At 40.3% G+C, this 20,278-nt stretch overlaps 1 protein-coding gene across 2 annotated transcripts in view; it reads left to right on the forward strand.

Annotated features, from left to right (window-relative positions):
* The window catches only part of GAK (cyclin G associated kinase), a 124,752-nt gene that overhangs the window by 56,073 nt on the left and 48,401 nt on the right, over positions 1 to 20,278 (forward strand). For both annotated transcript variants that reach the window (XM_019554950.1, XM_019554949.1), the window contains exons 11-14: positions 1,202 to 1,325; positions 9,221 to 9,270; positions 9,359 to 9,507; positions 13,545 to 13,667. In XM_019554950.1, coding sequence (XP_019410495.1) covers positions 1,202 to 1,325; positions 9,221 to 9,270; positions 9,359 to 9,507; positions 13,545 to 13,667 — 446 coding nt within the window. The remainder of the gene's footprint in view (positions 1 to 1,201; positions 1,326 to 9,220; positions 9,271 to 9,358; positions 9,508 to 13,544; positions 13,668 to 20,278) is intronic.

A 20,278-nucleotide genomic window follows, 5' to 3' on the forward strand; every position in this document is an offset into this window, starting at 1 on the left:
ACAAGAGAAGGCTGAGGGGAGATCTAGTTGCCTGTTGCAAACTAGTAACAGGCGGTTGGACTCGATCTGCTCAGGTCCCTTCCGACCTTAGAAATTATGAAACGATAAGAGGAAAAGAGCTTATTTGAACTTCAGTTGTAAATAGTCTTGGTCCTGTGTGTTGATTTGAAATCTAAATTTGTGATAAAGCCCCCAAAGTCCATAGATAACAGATTTATGTAGAAATTCAGGTTCAGTGGGAGGGTGACATTTTTTCTTTGGTGTTCAGAATAAAATCATGCTATCAGATTTTGCATTACAAGAGTATAGCCCTTGTGTATGTATGTTGGTTTGTCATCGTCATCCCCCCAACTTGTATTTTGCAGCTAAATATTGATCTGCATTTCATGAGCATGAACCCTTTAAAAGTAGTTCACCTGTAATAGGTACTGTCTTACAGCATTTCAGTTCTTTCTTCTGAGTTACTTTTACCCATTTGGTAGGCAGCTTATGGGGAAGAAAATTTAAAATAATGTACGTGGTAGGAAAATTCTTAAATGAGGCAAATTAGTGTACTAGTTTGGTAGTATAATGTTGTCCACACACTTATGTTTCTAGGATGATTCCAGTCCTCTAAGTGGAATGCTGTGGTCATTTGGCCCATGCAGGTTTAAAGTTTATTTTTTTTTTTTTTTTATAAATGGTATTAAGCTGCTTACCAGCAGACTTTGTTAAAAAAAGAAACTTTTAGTATTCCAGATAACAAATTAAGCTTTCTGGAGTGCAAACCAGTGTTTCCAAGAAACTGTACAAGATAGTGAAGTAGGCTTTCAAATGGTATGGTGCATATTAGAAGGATGATAGTAAATGAAGAGGCATTCTGCAACTTAAACACTGATACAACAAAGGTACATGGGGCCCAGTCATTTGATTTAATCTTTCTTTTCAGAAAGGAGTACAAAATGCTTAAGTAGTGAGATGGCTTGTAGAAACCATGTTGGTTCACTACACAGAAATTGCATTGTACAGTTCAATCTCCAGAAGATGGAGGCTTTGTTTCAGCCCCATAAATGCTAAGTGGATTCTGTTGGTGTGTTCACCTTAAGCTGTGTGGTCACTTCACTTCTGGCTTTGTCACTTGAAGAGATCTGGAAGCACAGTTCTCTTAAATGTAGGCTTTTATTTTAAATTGTGATATTATGATTTTGCTTTATAATTTCAGGCCTGACAGTTGCAGAATGTGACCAGTCATATGGAGGGTTCTTTGATATTCTTAAGGGTGGAACAGAAAGATTTTTCACTAATATCAAGGATACTTCTTCTAAAGTCATCCAATCTGTGGCCAAGTAAGTAGGCAAAAAAACCACTTTGCTGATCAAGTTTTAATATAGGAAAACAAAAAGTCTCTTGTTTGATGCATTTAGTAATAAACAGGTACAAATAAATGAGATGGAATATACTGGTACTTGTTATTGCACTTAAGGAATTTTTTGTGTATTGCATTTAGAATGTATTGGCTTATGGTGATTTGTATCAGAAATTAGAATCGGAAGAAATTTAGAATAGATTTCCTAGGCCAGTGGTAGAATCATTCACCATAAAAGATCAGAGCTGCCTGATGAAGACCCTTGAACAGGGTGTTCTCCTTTGGCTGCACTAGAACTGACAGTGAGAGCCCTTAAGATTTAGCAGTCTCACGGTAGGTAGATAGTCCATAGCTCTCTTCCCTTTCCTGTTTCTCTTCTGCTCCCTCCCCTTTCACATGTGTAAAAATAAAATGAAGAAAGGCATGGAGAGTTGGGTGGAATGACATGAATAATGAGGGAGTTATGAAGCAGAGATGAGAATGAAAGGAGAAGCAGGAACAGAGGAATGAATAAATGGGGAAGGGAATCAAAGTGGGAGGAATTTTTTTTTTAAGTTTGATCTCTGGTAGGCAATAGTATTCTGCAAAGAAAAAACTTGGAGAAAAAGCTGGAGAAAGTCTTTCTCGAGACCAGGGAATCCCAGTACCCCTTGGAAGACTCTTCAAGTCTGTCTCTGTTGATCCTGACTGATAAGAGAAAAATGAAGCTTGAGTATCAGGAAAAGATCCGCCCCCTGCAGTCCAACCCAGTCATGTATTCTGCAGAAAATTCTTTCCTGCTCCAGTGTTTACTCATTTACACAATTGCCATATATTATAATAGTCCTTCTTGTTGGTAGTTCAGTTGAGCAGTATTTCACTTTGGCATTTTGTAACACCTACCCTTTTCCCCCCACCCCTCTTTTTCAGAGCCATTTCTATTTTGTTGCTTTTCAGCATTTTTTCAATGCATCTTTATCTTTGAAACTCAGATGTTTAAGGCTTGTTTACACTTATATTTTCATTAGATGTGGTCTACCCAACCCAGGAAAAAGTTTCCTGCTTTCTCTGTGTAGTCTGTATTTCGCTGAGTTCCCCACCCCCTGCCCTCCTTGGCCACATTTCATGACAAGACCACACATTTGTTTAATGCTCACATTTTAAGCTGTTACAACACTATTGCTTCAGAAATGTCTCTTTTTTGTTAAGGTCTATATGAGGTTATTTATCCAAGTACCATATATTATTTATTAACTGGCTCTTAGGCCAGACAGAATTTAATTTTATTTCCTTGTATCTAGTTTCTCAGGTTTCCTTCCGGTTTTCATTTCTGTAGGTATTGGCAAAACTTACCTTTTGTTTTTGTTTCATAAATTTGAAAAGGCAAATGCAAAGCAAAATTCCTTTTTTCTTCTGTATAAACCTCTTTTTAAAGAGGTATTTTTTTTTCTTATTGGATGGTCTTTTCCCTCTTTGGGTGGTCTAGGCGGAGATGTCATACCTAGCTGCAATTTGACTGGTGGCTGTAGCTGATAAAGCTTCCTTAATGATTATCACTTTCATTTTCTATTCCATCAGGAAAAATTGCCAATTTCTGGGTTGGTGTCCTGGACCCTTTTTTTTAATGCAGGGTTAAGTAAACAAACTACTTATTTGACTGGCTTCTCTGCGACCAACTCAAAAGTACAAAAAGGTGAAGTACAGAGTATCATAATTCCCAAACTTTTTTTAGGTACCAGTGAGGTAATAAGGCAAGAATTGCACCATATGAAGATTGCCAAACTGTTTGTCTGTTTTGTTTATTTTGCCTGCCTGTCCTGTCCCCCCCCCCCCTTTTTCAGAAATGGGGGAACTGCTACAGCTCAGATTACAGCCTTGCATAATGTCATTGTCTGGATTCTCATAAAATGTTGATGACTCTTCTCAGTGGTGCAGATTAAAAGCTATATTTGGATCCCCCCGGATGTTAAGGCTACAGGAAAGTGATGCGAGGATAAGGAAAGAAGCTGGTCTTAAGACACTGAATTGAGACAGATAGATAGGTTCAGTTCATCTTCCTGTGTCATGCTGGATAAGTCTTAGGACCAGACCTTTTAAAAAATGAATGCCTAGATAGAACTCTTAAGTCTGCATTTTAAATTGTTCCCCCCACCCCTTGTTCTGATACCTTTTTCCCTAAGTGTGTTTCAGATTGAGGAGACTTCCTTCCTTCAGTATGTAGGAAAAATGATTAATATATGAAGCACCCACGATGAGTGACATGTATACAAGCCCCAGAGCTTTTTTATTTAAATTGTACTGTTATAGGTACATACATACAAACGAGAGTAAAGCACACAGACTGTCTTATATTTTGCCTTGCAGTTCTTGCAAAAAACACTGGGCAGCTTTTGTCCCAAAATACAGCTTCAAGGACTTACTAATATTGAATGTATAACCTTAGGTACCACTTTCCAGTTTTGTCTCACATAGTAGCTCCGTGGTAATGTTTCCTTTACTTTCTCTTCTGATTAACTGATAAAGGCTAGAGCAAGAAAAGATCTCTGAATGTTATGCTGAATGCCTTTCCCACTTGGATACAGTATGTTGGTACAGATCGTCTTTATTTAATCATTCAACAAGTATTCAGCCTTGCCCACATTCCTGGGCATATCAATTTCTAAGAGAATTTTGTGGAACTTCTATAAAATCCTTAATTTTTTTTAATAGCTGCTCATCCTTAAAATTCTATAGCATATTAATAGTGCTTTGGGTTAAGCACTCCCAGTCAGGAACAAGGTCCTACTTTAGAGGTTTGCTATGCAAGTACAAAGAATTCCTGCCTCAGTTCAGAAGTCAGCTTTGACTTGATGAAATTTTTTTCAGTTTTGTCTGGCACTGGATAAAATTGAATTAAACATCCAGGTGTGAAACCAGACTAGGTGGTGTAAGACTTATGTGAATTTCAGCACTAATGACTTCCTTTAAAATTTATGTTGCAAGGATGGTGACTTTTTTTTTAATGGATACTTGTTAATGTTGAGTCCTGGGTAGGGGTAAACTAGAACAAGAAAAGCTGCTTGAGTACTGGAACACGATTTGGTTTAGATTGGAGATCACATGAATACTGATCATTTCTGTGATATTTTTTTCTTTACAATTTATCTGTGCTAACTGCTTTTATTACTTATGTGCCTTTCATTTCATACACATGTCTGTTAGCACCCCAAGGTAACTTATGTGCAATTCTATTAGTAACAAGTGTACTGAGTGTTACTCAGTTTGCTTTTATGAACAAGTTTCTAATTTTTAAATTATTTTTGAGTGCCATTTTGTTGAAGTTCACTCTATATCTAGGCACTCTTTGGCAAGCTGTGCTTATAAACCAGCTTTTATTTACATAGGTAACTTGTTTAACAAGTGTTTCAGCTAAAGCGTGTGGCTTTGTTCAAATATTTACACTGCTGAATAAAAATCCAAACCACTTCTTAACTTCCTGCTTTTCCTAACAAGTTGAGGCGGAAAAAAATCTTAATGTGGTGAGGGTACTTTCCTTTATTTGTAGGATTAAAAATGCCCTTCATTCTTGTGTGATGGTTGTGTGTTTTTGTTTTTGTTTTTTTTTTTCCTGAAAAACAAAGCTAGAAGCTGTAAACCTAATTGACTCATTTGCTTTTGTCATTTTTTTTTGTGCTGATTTTTTTTTTTTTTTTTCCTTTTGCCCTTTCTTAATTTTCTTCATTGTACCTTGCTTCTCATTTCTTAGCAACATTAATTCAGTATAAATAAAATGTATGCTTTCTTCTGTTAATGGCTTTGCTAGGAATGAACGCCCTAGTCTAGCAATCCACCCAGTGTAGATAGACTGTGAAGTCAAGACATCCCTGTAAAGAGGTGAAAGTCCTTTCAATCTTAATTACAGGATTGGGGCTTGTCTGATTTGGTGTTTTGTTTTGTTTTTTGTGGGTTTTTTTGTTTTTAATGGATTGTAATTAATTGTGAGGAATGTGTGTATACTATCTATGACTTTTTTTTTAAAGCAGCCATGCCAAAGGGAAGCTCATGAAAGTCTCACAGTATGCTCAAGTAATGAAATAGTGCTTTACATTATTGTTGAAATGACCATGAAATCATCACATTGGAGTTCAGGGAAAATTATGGAGAGAGATTATAAAATTAACCCGTAATCCTTTTTTTTTAAGGAAGGTGTATTAAAATGGAATAGTTTGTAGCAGCCACACACATTGATAGAGTATCATGTACATTTTGGGGGTTGGGTAAGTAAAGTAGCTTGCTGAGGAGTATTCAGATATTTTTTTTTTTTTTTTTTCCCTGCAAAACTACCCTTCCTGCTTCCATTACCTATTAGCTGCCTTTAGTATATGAGACTCAGCAGATTTTATTATATAAACAATTCCAAGTATGCATGGAGCTTTTATAAATGCCTGAGATTTGAAATCTCTGCTTCAAAGATTTTGGTGTTTAATTCAGATGCATGCAAAAGTGAAGTTTGTATATAACAGTTAAGGGGATTATGTCTAAGTGAGGTATCAACCTTGGAAAACTATTGCTGAGGAATGGGTTTGAATTTCTTGGAAAAGGAAACAAGAAATACCAACTCCAGGAAATCCTTGGCCTTTCTTTTTACTGTTCTGATTTGTGTGTACTTATTTGAGGTTGCAGACTTGCCTAACAAGTTCCTTTTGATCAGAGGAGCTAAAAAAAAGTCTTTCAGTAGTTTTACCTTATGAATAAAAGTTCATGTATATGGAAGTAGTACATATATGGTTCAATAACTGAAATTTTAAAGGTACAGCAAGCACTGTGGATTGATCAGTACTGTTTACTTTCCACTGTGCTTGTTCTAGATGAAAATTTCTCTTACCAGCACTTTTACCACAGCAGTTAGCTAGCACTTAATACAACACTAACTTAGTACAACCTCAGCTCCACATTTTATTATTCCTTGTCTGGTTTAATTTTCAGCCACCCATGTTGATAGAGCTTCCTCTATTTCCCTTGAGAGAGAATGTCCCAACTTCACACAACACATTTTAGGAAGCCTTTCCTGATACTCAGCTTGTTTTCCTTAGGTGCATGCCTGCCATTACTTCCAATTTATACTTTCTTTAACTGTATTTATATACATTGTCTTCATTTGTTTCTGGGTTGGTGTCAGTTGCTCTGTCAGTGACTGCTTGGATAAAAATGACTCTGAGTATTGCCTACTCAATTCCTTCAGGCTCTGAACGCTCATGCTACTCTTTTTGAACTCTTTGTGGTTTGCCAATATTTTCTGCTTACACGGTCTTTAGAGCTTGAATGTAATATCCCAGCAATTTTTCTTTGGTAGTCTTTCAGTTTTTATAGGATTCATCTCACTTAGGTTAGAAACATCTGAACCCAGTTCTGTGACCTACAATCTTGACTCTGGTTTTGCCAGTCTGGGTTGGATGAAAGTCAAGACAACTGTAAAGGGTAAAGGTAGGAAAAGGTGTTGGAAGAAAACAGATAAGGTTTTGGTAATTTCTGGGAAATTGATGGTAGGGCCAAACAACAGGCTTTTGTTTTCAAGGGAAAGGTCAGGGAGCTGAAAAGGCCTGAGTGGGGGCAGGGGAAGTGAGAATCATGAACATTTCTCATCCAACTCTAAACTCAAGAGGCCAGCTAGTCCATCACTCTGCTCAAAGCAGGACCATCCCCAACTAGATCATCCTACCCAAGCCTTTGTTTAGCTGAGTTTTAAACTTACAAGAATAGAGATTCCACAGCTGCTCTGGGTAACCTGTTCCAGTGCTTTACTACCCTCCTGGTGAGAGTTGATGATCCAGCCAGTTTTCTATCCACCTTGCAATCTATTCATCCAACCTGTACTACTTTAGCTTGCTTGTAAGAATGTTGTGGAAGACTGTATCAGAAGCTTTGCTAAAGTGGGGGCAGTATATAAAAAGCTAGCAGCCAGGAAGGGGTGGGATTGAGGAGGAGGCTGGGTAGAAAGTTTAAGGGACCAAGAGTGATCAATCAATGCTAAAGGAGAAAGTGGTGAGCAAAGAGGAGGTGGAAGAGGTCATGATGAGCTATCTCCCTCTTTTATAGTAGAGGTGGTCCTTTTGTGGAGTAGTAGTTTTTGGTGGGAAGTCAACAAGCAACAGGTACTAAAATGTTTAGAAAGGACATTGGCAGAATAGTAGGAGTGAGTGTTACAGTTGTCCAAGTTAGTTTGTAGTCTTCAGATTTGCTTTGGGGGCATTCAGTGGTGCAGGAGTAGACAGGGAGCTGTTTGGAGGGAGGAACCCAAGTTTGTGGTGTTGGGAGTTGCATTGACCCAACGGAGAGCAAGAGTGGAAGGAAATGAAGTAGCTTTGACTGAACCATTGTAGAGCCTACAAGAAAGGAGTGAACAGCAGAGAGGACCTGAGTGCAGCTGGATTTGGGGGCTCTGGAAAGGCCAGGAGAAGGAAGGACAGTGTTGACTTTAAGCTTAAATTCAAATCAGCTTTGTACATACCTTAACAGGATCTAAATGGAATCTAGGTGCATCCTAGATGGTGCCACTTGAGCAGCTGGAAAACTTATTAGATGCCTGGATTTGTTAGATGCCTCAACTTTAGTCTTAAAAGAGGCATTTTTAGATTATGCTTTCCCCTTGGAGCCAAACTTCTGCCTGAACTCTGTTATGATCCAGATTTGGCTCTGGGAGACTTGAAAGGAACCAAGGATTCATACAATCTTGGGCCACTGCATAATGCATCCAGTGACTTTCAGATTTGCATGAATACAGTTTATTACAACCACCCATGGTGGTGCCCGCCTTTTCATTAAGTTGGTTACCAGCCTGGGTGTGTCTAATTCCCATCCAGGAGGTGGGAGAGCCCAGCATGGTCGGGACACTTTTTCCCAGGGGAAAAAAAAAAAAAAAATAGGAGATGTGAGTGTAAGTTCCTTCTGGCTTGAGGAAAGTCCAGAATGCAGCTGTTCTGCATCCTAGGTCCAAGCTCTAACCTAGGCTACTTGGCAAAAAGTGGTTGGCAACATTTGTCATTCAAAGTGAGTGACGTGTCCTGTGGTTCACACTGAACTCGGTGTTGCTGTCACTTAAGCATCCTGGTTCAGGTAGAAGACTCCAGCTGGCTGCTGAGTCAGGGATGACTGACTCATCTAACATGCAGCCTTGTCAGATGCTTGAGCTCTGAGGATGAGGAAGGGGAAGCTTAGATGCACCCCTGTACCTTGCATTTCCACATGACTACCTGTAGATGTGTCCATGTTCAGTACACATGCGCTATGGCTTGACCATGACATGTATGTTCACTGGATAGACATCTAAACCTGTCTATTTAGGTTACCCTCCTGAGGCAGTGGGCTTAAAGCTTAGGAATGAAATGCCTACATGGCAGTGCCTAAGTGAATCTGGCAATTGGTCTTTGTGGGTCAGTTCCCCATTGCAAAAATAGGCACAGAAATGCTTCCCTTTCTCAAAGTGTGAAGATAAATATGGTGAAGCTTATGGTATGCTGTAATCAAGGCTATAGACATAGCTCACGTGGGTTGCTATTCAAAGGTCTGAATAGCTGGAAATTCTAGTAAACGTGGATGAGAAAGTTCAGCTATAAGTCCTAACTTTTTTTAGTTGATCAGAGCCCTTGTATTTGCACCCAAGGAAGATCTTTTTGCAATGAATTGCTATTTGAAAGTCTAATCTCCATTCCATAACATCTGTCATTCTCTTAGTTAAATATAGGGTCTTGAACTATTTTGCTATCACTCTGATAAACTGGGTACTTCGTATGATTTCCCAGCAGGAAAAAAATCTCCATGGTAGCCTGTTACTTGAATAAACTATTTATTTACATATTTCTGTTTGCCTTTGAATAAAATCATTTTTTCATATTAACTCAAACATGTGTTTTATTTCAGTTATGCAAAGGGAGATTTGGATATATCGTTTATCACTTCCAGAATTGCTGGTATGGTTAGTTGCATCTTTTTAAAATCACGATTTTAATTATATTTTCATAAAAGTTAATACCTCAAATGGCAATGTTCTGTTTTCAGTGATGTCCTTTCCAGCAGAAGGTGTAGAATCTGCCATCAAAAATAACATAGAAGATGTGCGATTATTTTTAGACTCTAAACACCCTGGACACTATGCTGTTTACAATGTATCTCCAAGAACATACAGGTCTTCAAGATTTCATAATAGGGTGTGTATGTATTTGTCTTTTATTGATTTATTTTCCTGTAGTAGCACTGAGTAGACCTAGTGGATCTTTTGTTAGATGCCAGCGTTTTTATTCAGTTAAGATGTACAGCTCAAATCACAAATGAGCCATTTCAAAGGTAAGGTCCACTACCAATATTAATTCTAGCATAATTTGCCACCGATTTGGATGAAAGGGAAAGATGGCATTGCTTTCTGGAGTGGTAGCTTTGCTGAAGAAAGACCCAGGCATTCAGCACCTCCCTACCTAAGAAACAAAAGTGTTACTGGAACAGCTGTGTTTTTTGTTTTGTCCAGAGGTCTTTCCCTGCTTTGCACTATTTGGGAGGGCTTCACTGACTGGCCTTCTTTACTATCTTTGCTCCCTTTTTATCTCGCTTTTTTTTGTATCTCCTCTCTGAGCCAGCTGCACTTAGTGAGTTGTCTAGGCATGTCCACTCGTTACTACTGCCTGAAATGAGCAGTATATAAAAGCAGGGACATGGCACATAGCCATCTTTGGTTACCTACAACAAGGATATCTGGCAGGTCCTTAAATGCAAACATCTTTTTGGCTCCTTTTCGGTGCAGTCTTGCAACCAGAAATCATGACTAGCAGCACAATGGAGTCTCGGGCTTTCAAATCTCAGCGTTCTATTGGAAACATCCTGGTGGTGTCTGAAGATGTACTTGCACCATCCCCATTGGACCTCAGTTAGATCTTTATACAGCCAGGACTCAATGTGTCCCTTTTTTGTCTTTTAAGCTGTGTAAGCTCTCCATTATCATCCCTTCAAAACATATTTTTAAAATAATATTCCTCTGTTTGACACAGTTCAGTTTACAGTGTATTCTTACCCTTTCCTTTCATAAGTCTCCTTCAAGCAGGAGGAGGAGGGAAAACATTGGACCTAAAACTTTCTTCTTCCTCCAAGTGCAAACTAATGGAATGGAATTCAGATGGGATAAACTTGCATGGGGTTGACCTTTTGGAACAGAAAAAAATGCACTGAATTTATAAAGAAGTCTTCCAGATGCATTGCTCTTTTTTTAAAAGAATGTACTCTGTATCCATGTTCTCCAAATTTGTCTCGCATTAGGAAACCTTATTCCTTGGACAGAAAACTCAACTTTACTCTGAAGACGTCCAGTTTATTGACCTATATTCCCCTTGTATATAGCACTCCTGTAGTGATGTCTCTAGCCTGCTTGACAAGGGAAAATTTACTGCAGTAACTGCCAATCCTCCAACAGGCTCAAGTTTTTCAGGCCTTATTGTTTATTTAGCTTGTCAATTAGCATCATTCATTTAATCCTGACCCAAGTCTTTTCCTGTATAGCCAGAAGGGATCAATGGATCTGAGCTTGTCAAAAAACCATTGTACAATTTCATTTTTTGTTTAGGTTGCCTTTAAGGACTAGAGCTTTTTTGAGTCCCCAGTTAAACTGAAATGGAATTTATTTTCATCTTTTTCTAGGAAACCTTCCCCTTTTTCCACCTGTAAAACCCAGGTGCTCAAAAGCTGTTTCTTAATCCTGTGGGTATAAAGAGGACAAAATGTTTGTCTCCAGAGAAGTCATTGTACAACTTGGACTCCATATTTAATTTGGAATAGTAGACAAAAGAAAAGGGTAACTTCTAAATGTAGGATATTCTACTTAGTGCAAGTGAAGAAAATTCAAGACTTCTCCATTGTCTCTTGTGCCATAAAATGTATACTAATCTTAGACCTTGTAAAGTGGTGTGAGACCCTCAATATCTGAGGTGAATATTTACAGCTTTGATGTGCTTTCTAATCCTTACTAAATGGATGCATCATTGTGAATATTTTAGATCTTCCAGGCTACCCTTTCTCTAACTCGCTTTTAAATTTTTTTGCTCTATATTCCTTTCACCAATACAGAATTTTCTGTGAACTTTGTTTGTTCATATTTGGTAAAAATGTAAAGTTTTTGGAATTCTCTCTAGGCTTTTCTTGATTCTACATAGCTTTTGGGTGTCCAAAACCTCCCTAAAGCAGCAGAGCTGCTTCTGTTGAGCAGTTTTGTGGATTCCTTCAGTAACAATCCATCACTAGTAGTTGAGTATATTTCAAGAAAATGAATGCACTGATAAGGAACAAAAGCCTGTCTTGTATAGCATTTGTTTTTGTGCCAAAATCCATTCCACTTTAAACTAAGAAAGCTAGAATAAAATAACTAGAGAGATGCCATATGTTTAAGTCGGCATTAGTTCAGGAGATAAGACTTTTTTTGCTTTTCAGTTTGTCCATGAAGTAGCATTAGGAATTTTTGGCTGTTTTAACGGTAGGACTCAAATGGTTCAATTTTTGTATACCTTGCCTACAATCCTTCAGTGGTTCTCAATCATGTTAGAGTTGGGGCACCCCTCCTCAACTTGTTTGAATTTGGTATCCCTGGTTGACTTGCCACAGTGGTAACTTGCCACAGGGGTTCTCAATCAGGTGCCATTGCCACAGTTATCTGGTAAAACTGTTTGTACTGCTCCTGCACAATCACCCTGAGGAGGGCTGCAGCACACAATGTTGTTCTGCGTTGTTAGTATGCTTTTAAGGTTAAAGCAAGCAAGAAAGCCAGCCCATTCTGTAGCTTTTCCTGGTCCAACTTTGCACAGCATCTCCTGGAAGCAGGCCAGTGGGATAAGTGGAACTGTCCTGCATATTTCAGTAGTGTGGGGAGGCTGGACAGGGAAGGGCTGCTTTTAGAAGCTGGCCCTCTTCCCTGCTTTAGGCTTTAGGATCTGGTGTGGCTGTGCAGTAGGCACATGGGACAATTTAACCTGGTTGTGGGGGTAATGCTCATGTTGTGGCATCCCAGCTGAGAAGCACTGCTCTATTTAAATTTTAATTTGGTGGAAAGAAGGGGTGGCATTTCTTTGCTACAGTTGGTTAATATGGAACGTTATTTTAGGCTTATTTAACATGGTTAGGAGTTATTGATTTGGTTTTGTTGGTTTCATCTTTCCAATGGGAAAAGTTTACTTCTTCAAAATGAAGTTGTGGAAATGACAGAATACTACAGAATGCAACAAAAACGTGGGGGGGAAGATTCAGTAATATTAGTTCTCTTACATCTGTCACTTTTTTTTTTTCTTTTTTTTTTTTTTTCTGACTGACAGTTTCTTGAGGAAGAGCTAATTTGATATTAAAAATCTTAGCTTTTCCCAGAAGCAATCTTTTACATTTCAGCCTGGGGAAAAAAGTGAGGTGAGATGAACAGATTATACTTATTTATATCAGCAGGGGGGAGAGGGTGGTACAGCTGACAAAGGTAAAATAACCCCAACTGTTTTGTGTGTTTACTCCTATTCTGTAGTTAGTGGAAACTAATCTGGGGAAGCTGCCCAGCTTTCGCTTGTCTTAGGATAGAAGCAGCCCATGGACTAGATACTGTGGAATAGCTAATACCTTTTAAATTACCCTCTTAACTCAGTGCAACTCATTCATCTGTCTGTACCCTCACCTTACTTTGTGCAAGTCATCAGGAGGCACTAAGCATGGTCACTGATTTTTAAATAGTTCCCTGAAGCTGACAAGGCATCCATTCCTATAAAAGCATTTGTCAGTGCCAACTGTTTTGTGTCATATTTTGAACCCTGTTTAAAAGTGTTGTGTGAAATTATTTTTTTTTTTTACTGGTGGATGGCTTTTTCCTTTGTTAATGTGAAAATAGTTGAGAGATTTTTAGATTGGTTTCTTTAAACACTTTTTTTTCAGCCCGTCAGGGGAAGCAGTTTTACATCATTAACTAATGTTGACTGCTTCAGTAGTAATGAATACTCTGCTAGCTTTGCATGTTGTAGCTATTTTTATTTCAGTAGTGTCCAGAGACCATGCTTAGGATGGAAGACTCACTTTGCTGGATGCTGTGGAGGATATATCTAAACAGAAATCTTGTTTGATACCCTGCTTATTAAGCTTCCTTCTTTTAATTTGTTCTTAAATTTAGTATTAAAGTATAAACACATCTGTTTGTGGTGTGGCTGTAGTCACTGTACTCACCTCTTACTCCATCCTCCAGGTTTCTGAATGCGGTTGGCCAGCGAGACGTGCTCCAAATCTTCACAACCTTTATAGCATTTGCAAGAACATGCATTTATGGCTAAAACAAGATCAGAAAAATGTTTGCATTGTGCACTGCCTTGTAAGTAACTGTTACACCTGACATATTTTAGCTGTTTGAGCCCAGCCATATTGGTTCAGTTCACATGTATACAAGTAACAAACTTCTCTATATTTAAGTTTTGGTGGTAGTATAAATTCTTTAGAGAAAGCCCTACATGTTTAAATGGTATTAACTTGCACTGATTTTGCTATGAAGTCAGTCATGAAGATAACTTAGAAACCCTTCTAGCTCCCTCTGCAGATAGCAGATGAAACAGTAACAGGAGGAATTAAGGTAGCTTGGCATTTGTGTGATAAGCACTGCTTTCTTGCACTTTGGTTAATTTCTTTGCTTGCTGCAGATCTAGCTCCAAATTTTAGGCATATAAGGGGCTTGATTTGCATAGCTCCTAGCTGGTCAGGTAATGCCAACGTTTAATGTTCAGTCCGTTGCTTAAAAACCAAATGTCTCCCTAAAGCCCTGCCAAAATTCAGCTATTCTGTTTACTGTTGGCAGGCCTTCACTAGAGAATAAAATGTTCAAATCTATCTCAGTGTGACGTATCTGAGTATCATTGTGTCTAAATAAACGTTTGATTTAAGGTAACAAGATCAGGCTTGAGGATGATTCAAGAAATATACACAGTTCACTCCTATAAACATACACAAGTTATTCCTTTCCTTATAGTGCTGCTATCTAACACTATATTATAATCTACCTGATAAGAAATTCTTATAGAAATATTATGAAGCTCAATTTTCAGTCATAAAATCATAGTGAAGTTGGGCTGGAAGGGATCTCCAGAGGTCATATAATCCAACCCACTGCCTGAGGCAAGATTATCGCTATCTAAACCTTCCTATACAAAATGTAATCCAACCTCTACATAGGGCTACCATCAATCCTAACATAACACAGACCTAACATCATACCCTGCCACAGGTAAAGCAGGGGAACCATGGCAGTCAATATCCTGCTTCTATGAAATGTTGTCAATATGTGCTCAAGAGGTCCCAGGTAGAGGGTCATGACCCTCGGTACAGAGGAAGGTAAAAACCCCTACAGTCCATACCAGTCTGACCAGCAGGTAAAATTCCTTACTTACCCCAAATATGGTGATTTGGTCTGACCCTGAGTGGAAGGGCAAGACCCACTAGTCAGGAACCTCCCAGTTTGTTCCCAGCAGGAGCATTGGCACGCCCCTGTCAAAGTACCCAGCCTTGGCTGTAGCCAACACCCAATGCCTCCTAAAGAAGGCTTGAAAACACCCTGACACATGCCAGATAAGGGGTGACGGGGGGCCTAACTAGCGAAGTCCAGAAGCATACCCATAGTAGAATATCGGCATAGCTATGCCTGGATCATCCCCAACTAAATGCCTGTCCAGTCTCTTCTTGGAAACCCCAAGTGACTTAGTCTGGAGCTTCTTTAGGCAGTCTATTCCACCTCCTCCCTGTTCTAACAGTGAAGAAGTTTTTCCAGATATCTGGTCTAAACTTATTTTGCTGCAGCTTCAAGCCATTGGTCCTCATCCTTCTCTGTGGAGCAAGAGAGAGAAAGTGCTTTCCCTCTTTTTATGGCAGCCCTTTAATTAGTTGAAGACAGCTATCATGTCTCCTTAAGTGACTTTTTCACAAGCTGAACATGACTAGCTCCTTTAGCCACTCCTCATATGAATTGCCTTCAAGCCCTTTATCATCTTTGTTACCTGCCTCTGGACCCTCTCTAACTTCTCCATGTACTTTTTTTAAATGTGGAGCCCAGAACTGCACACACTACTCCAAATGAAATCTAACCAGTGCCAAGTAGAGAGGTACCATCATTTCCCATGCCTTGTACCTAATGCTTCTGTTGATGAATCCCAAAATGACCTTCACCTTTCTGTGTAGCTACATCGCACTGTAAACTTGTATTAAGTCTTTGGCCTACCAAGACTCCCAAGCCCTTTTTTCACAGAGCTGCCATTCAGCCAGGTGTCACTTATTTTTATTTGTTTTTGATTATTCCTCCTGAGGTGTAGCACCTTGCGCTTGTCCACATTGAACTTCATCCAGTTAGCTCCAACCAAACTTCCAGTATGTTAAGATCCTTCTGAAGTTGTGCTTGCATCCTCCAACAAGTTTGCAATCCTTTCCAGTTTTGTCATCTGAAAACTTACTCAAGAAGCTTTTTATGCCAGTATCCAAATCATTAATAAACATGTTAAACAGCACCAGGCCCAGGATGGACTCTTGTGGGACTCCCCATGAAGCCACCTTCCATTCTAACATGAACCCATTAATAATTACCCTTTTGCTTGTGGTTCTTGAGCCAGGTGTCTCTTCACCTTGTTGTAGTTTTAGTCTAGTCCATGTTTTTGCAGTTGGTTTGTGAGAAGGTTGTGTGGCACCTTATCAAAAACTTTACTAAAATTCAGATGCATTATATCCATGGCATTCCCTTCAACCACCCAAGCAGTTTTTGTCAAAGAAAATCAAGTTTGACATGATTTGTTCCTAGTAAACTCATACTGATTGTTTGATCAGCCTTTCCTCCTCCAGATGCTTGTAATTGACCTTCCTTAGGATAAGCGTCAGTAACTTCCTAGGTATTCATGTGAGGTTTACTGGTCTGTAGATGCCTGTGTCCTCCTTTTTTGCCTTTCCTCTGTAAAAAGAAGAAATACTACATTGGCCCTTTTCCAGTCCTCTGATTTATCTGTCTGGCCTGTCTCCTACAACTTCATGAAGGTTACTGCCAAGGGCTCCAAGATCTCCTCTGTCAGTTCCTTCAGGACCCTGGAATGAAGTTCACCTGGCCCTGCTGACTTAAATTCATTCAGACCTACCAAAAACTCTGATCATCTCTCTTATCTCCTCCCTCAGCTTGCCCCTTCTATAACCAGATAATCTGTATTGGGTATTTGACTGAAACTTAATTTTTTTGTGAAGACTGAGACAAAGTAGATATGTTGAGTAGATCCGCCTTCAGTTGGGAGTTCCCTGTGGCTTGCTAACAGAGAACAGCTTCATTGGTCCTTCTTTTTTGGCTGACGTACTTCTAGAACCTCTTTTTGTTGTCCTTGACTTCCTTTCCTTGGTACAGCTTGTTGTTTCTCTTTGCCTTCCTGATTTTTGTCCCCACAGGCTCTTGCAATTTCCTAGTATGCTTCCTTGATGACTTCCCCTTTCTTCTATAGCCTGTGCTTTATTTTTCCATTGAAGGTATTTTAGATGCTCCTAATGCAGCTACAGTGGTCTCTTGCCATTCTTCTTGTGCTTCCATTGTGTCAGAACAGTTTCTTGTTGGGCGTCCAATACTGTGCCCTTCAGAAGCTCCCAAATGTCATGGACACCTTTTTATCTTTCACTGTATTCTCATGACACCATGCCTATGAACTCCTTGAGTTCTATCAAATCTGACTTTTTGAAAACTTGCAATTTTGTTGACCTTGTGCTTTTTAAAAAAAAAAAAAAAATGGTGACAAACCAGCTATATCAGCCAATACTGATCCGATAACATGTAAAGACCAGTGTCTGGCCGGTAAGTCTTGTGGGGGGTGGAGTGCAGATCGAGGTCCCCACAGTGAGGGAGGGAATTGGGGCAGGGGCAGGTGCTGCTCAACTGGGATTTGTGGGCAGGGTGAAGATAGGCTGTCTGCTGCAAGCTTGGGGCCAAGGGCTGCACTGGCCTCTTCTGGGGGGTGGGGGGGCAACTGGGCTGGTGCTGCAGTTAAGGTAAGTGGGACAGGTGGTAGTAGCACTGGGAGGGGGGGCTACAGCAAATGCAGCCCTAGCCCAGCAGTCCTGCCAGGAAGAGGCCGGTTCAGCCTCTGGCCCTGAGCCTTCCCCTTCCCTGGATGAGCCACCCATGGCTCCCTTCCTTCCCCCACAGACTTTCCAAGCTGCCAGGCTGCATTCCTGGCTGCTTGCATGCTGTGGCTGCACTCATACATATGGCATTTATCAGTGACATTATTGGCTACACTGGCCAAAAAAAGCTGATTGCTGACAGTGTCAATTTTCCTTTATTGGTCCGATATGGACCGATTTTATTATTTTATTTAATTTTTTTATCAGTGCACCTGTAGTATTGCATCTTTCACCTTGCATCTTCCTTTCTACTCTGTCGTCTTCATCCTGAACACCACCACCTTGTTCTCCGAACCCTGTCCTTCTGAAACAGTGTAACCCTCCATGTTGGCATTCCAGTCACAAGAAATGTTCTGCCAGGTCTTGGCAATACCAGCCAGATCATAGATCTTTTTACCAGCTGCATCTTCCAGCACCTCCTTGTTTATTTCCCATACTTCTTGCATCTGTATGCATACATTGGATGTGTTTTGAGCTCCTTGAACCCCTTTTGTGCCACTTGGTATAGTCCTGTAGCTCTCTTGCCCTTTCCCAGAGTTGAATTGCTTTGTTGAGTCCTTTACCCTCTGGACTGCATACTCTGTTGCTGGAGAGTTTTTTGATCACCATCCCACACAGAATCTAATTTAAAGCCCTCCTTGCTAGGTTGGCCAGGTGATGCCTAAAGATGCTTTTCCCTCTTCTCATCAAATGGATCCCATCTCTTGATGGCAGTCCTCATCCCAGTAACATCTGCGTGTTGTCAAAGAAGCTGAAGCCTTCACCTAGACACCATCATCTAGGTCATGTGTTCACTTCCAGAATACTATGTTCTCTGCCTGAACTCTTGCCAGGGGCTGTGTCTGAATGAAGGCCAGAACCATGGGTTCCATCTGGGTGGAGGCTCAGAAGTACCAGAGGGGAGGGATCCAGCTTCCGGGGATGTGGGGTGATGTGTCCCACCCACTGTTGCACCAGTAGTAGTTTAGCTAGTACTGTGCCAGCCACTCCCTTGAGGCTCACTGCCTAGGGCCTTGTGCCCCTCCTGCCTACCTTCTCATGCAAGCTCCCATGCTAACTTGTGCACTGGGCCTGGAAGCAGACCTGTTTGCATGTTCTGTTCATGAGTCTCTGGTCACATGGCTCCCTGGGGGGGCTGGGCAAATTAGGAGCTGGAGTGGGGTGACCCTCTTGACTCCTCAACTGCCTCGCCACAGCTGTGCTAGGTCCCTCCTACCATGGGCCCCACTTACCTCTGGCTAGGCTGGGGATTGTTGGGGGTCCTGGGGCTCATGGGGGCATGGTGGGTTTCCACCTGTGCATCTTGCTTCAGAGCCGAAGTGACTGAAATCCCTGCCTACTTGTACTCTGGTGACTGGCTGATCAGAGGCAGGTTCCATCCAGAGACTGAAGCGCTCAATCTACCTCTTTACTCACAAGGCAACCTAGCTGAGAGAATGGAGTGAAAATTCTCTTGGCAACAGAGTACAAAGGAGCCATGATTTGCTTTCTGTTGCCAAGAACATCTGCCAGAAGGTGGTTTCCAGTCTCTTTAGTTACCGATAAACTGCTTAAGATCAAATTTATTCATGACTGTACAAATATCTAGAATTTTTAGGCCCCATGTCAACATTGCCAGCCTCACCTGTAGCTCTTAATGTGCCTGAGGTCGGTGTGCTCCTTGTCCAGACATCACATAATCAAGAGACCTCAAGACCAGCAAGACCTAACTTGGTGGTCAGACCCACTAAATGTGTGAGGGAAGTAGGTGTGTGGGGGTAGTTTTTGTCCCTTTTCCAATTATGACATTTTCTCCAGGTGCTCTAGACTGAGATGCTTATCTGAACTTTCTGTAGACTTCAGGAAGGCATGCAATACCAAGAAGATCTGAGTTCAGAGTCCCTTGATCATAGGGAGAACATCAGTGATAGGGTAGGGCAACGTATCAACGACTCTGGTCACCTCTTATTAGACTAGGTTTTTTTCACTTAGACCTATTGAAAATGACTACATGCTATCGTATACTTCCTTATTCATCCAAGTATATCTGGAAATGAAGGTAATTTTATTTACCCCTTCGGCTGACATATATGGATGTTGGCTATTGACTAAGATTCTCCTTAATGAGTGTAAGACTTTCCCTTTATAAACTGAGAGACCTGAGCATTCCTGGATCTTACTGTTCAGTGTTTTAGCAACCTTGTCTTGTATTGCAGAGGAACTGAAGGACAATTACAGTTGCCCTACCCTTATGTTCACATAATGGAGTATATGGAGGCACAAGCTGTAGCTACAATCCTAATAGATGATGCTAATAAATGTTTCTACCAGGAAAACTTTATTCTTCAGAATGGATAAAATTGCGCCAGCAGCTCAAAACAATAGATACCCAGCAGAGTCTGCAGTACCAAAGAATTGCAACAACGTGCTGCTCCTGGAACATGTTGGGCTAGTCTTTTAACTCTCTTAAGATTCATTATAAAATATTATTGGTGTACAGTGCTTTTAATTTTTTTAATCTTATCTAACTGTATTGGTAACAGATTCCACAGGGATCTCTTTCATACCCATTCTGTGATCAGAACTGTTCGCCATGTGCGACTTCTGTATTGACTTTCTTAATTTTTTTTTTTTGTTGAATCAATTACTTGATGCTTTCAATATCTAACCTTACTATCAAAGCAGTACTTACTGCAGCCATTATTGCAACTCACTGAGCCTCAAACTTTGTGGCTGGGGTTGTCATATCCCTCCTTTTCCTAGGCAGTATTATAAAAATTCATCCCTAGGAATCTCAGAATTTGATCCTACACTGGTGTT

Source organism: Crocodylus porosus, unplaced genomic scaffold (assembly GCF_001723895.1).
Source record: "Crocodylus porosus isolate Cpor-Errol unplaced genomic scaffold, CroPor_comp1, whole genome shotgun sequence".
In the NCBI taxonomy this organism is placed as follows: Eukaryota; Metazoa; Chordata; order Crocodylia; family Crocodylidae; genus Crocodylus; species Crocodylus porosus.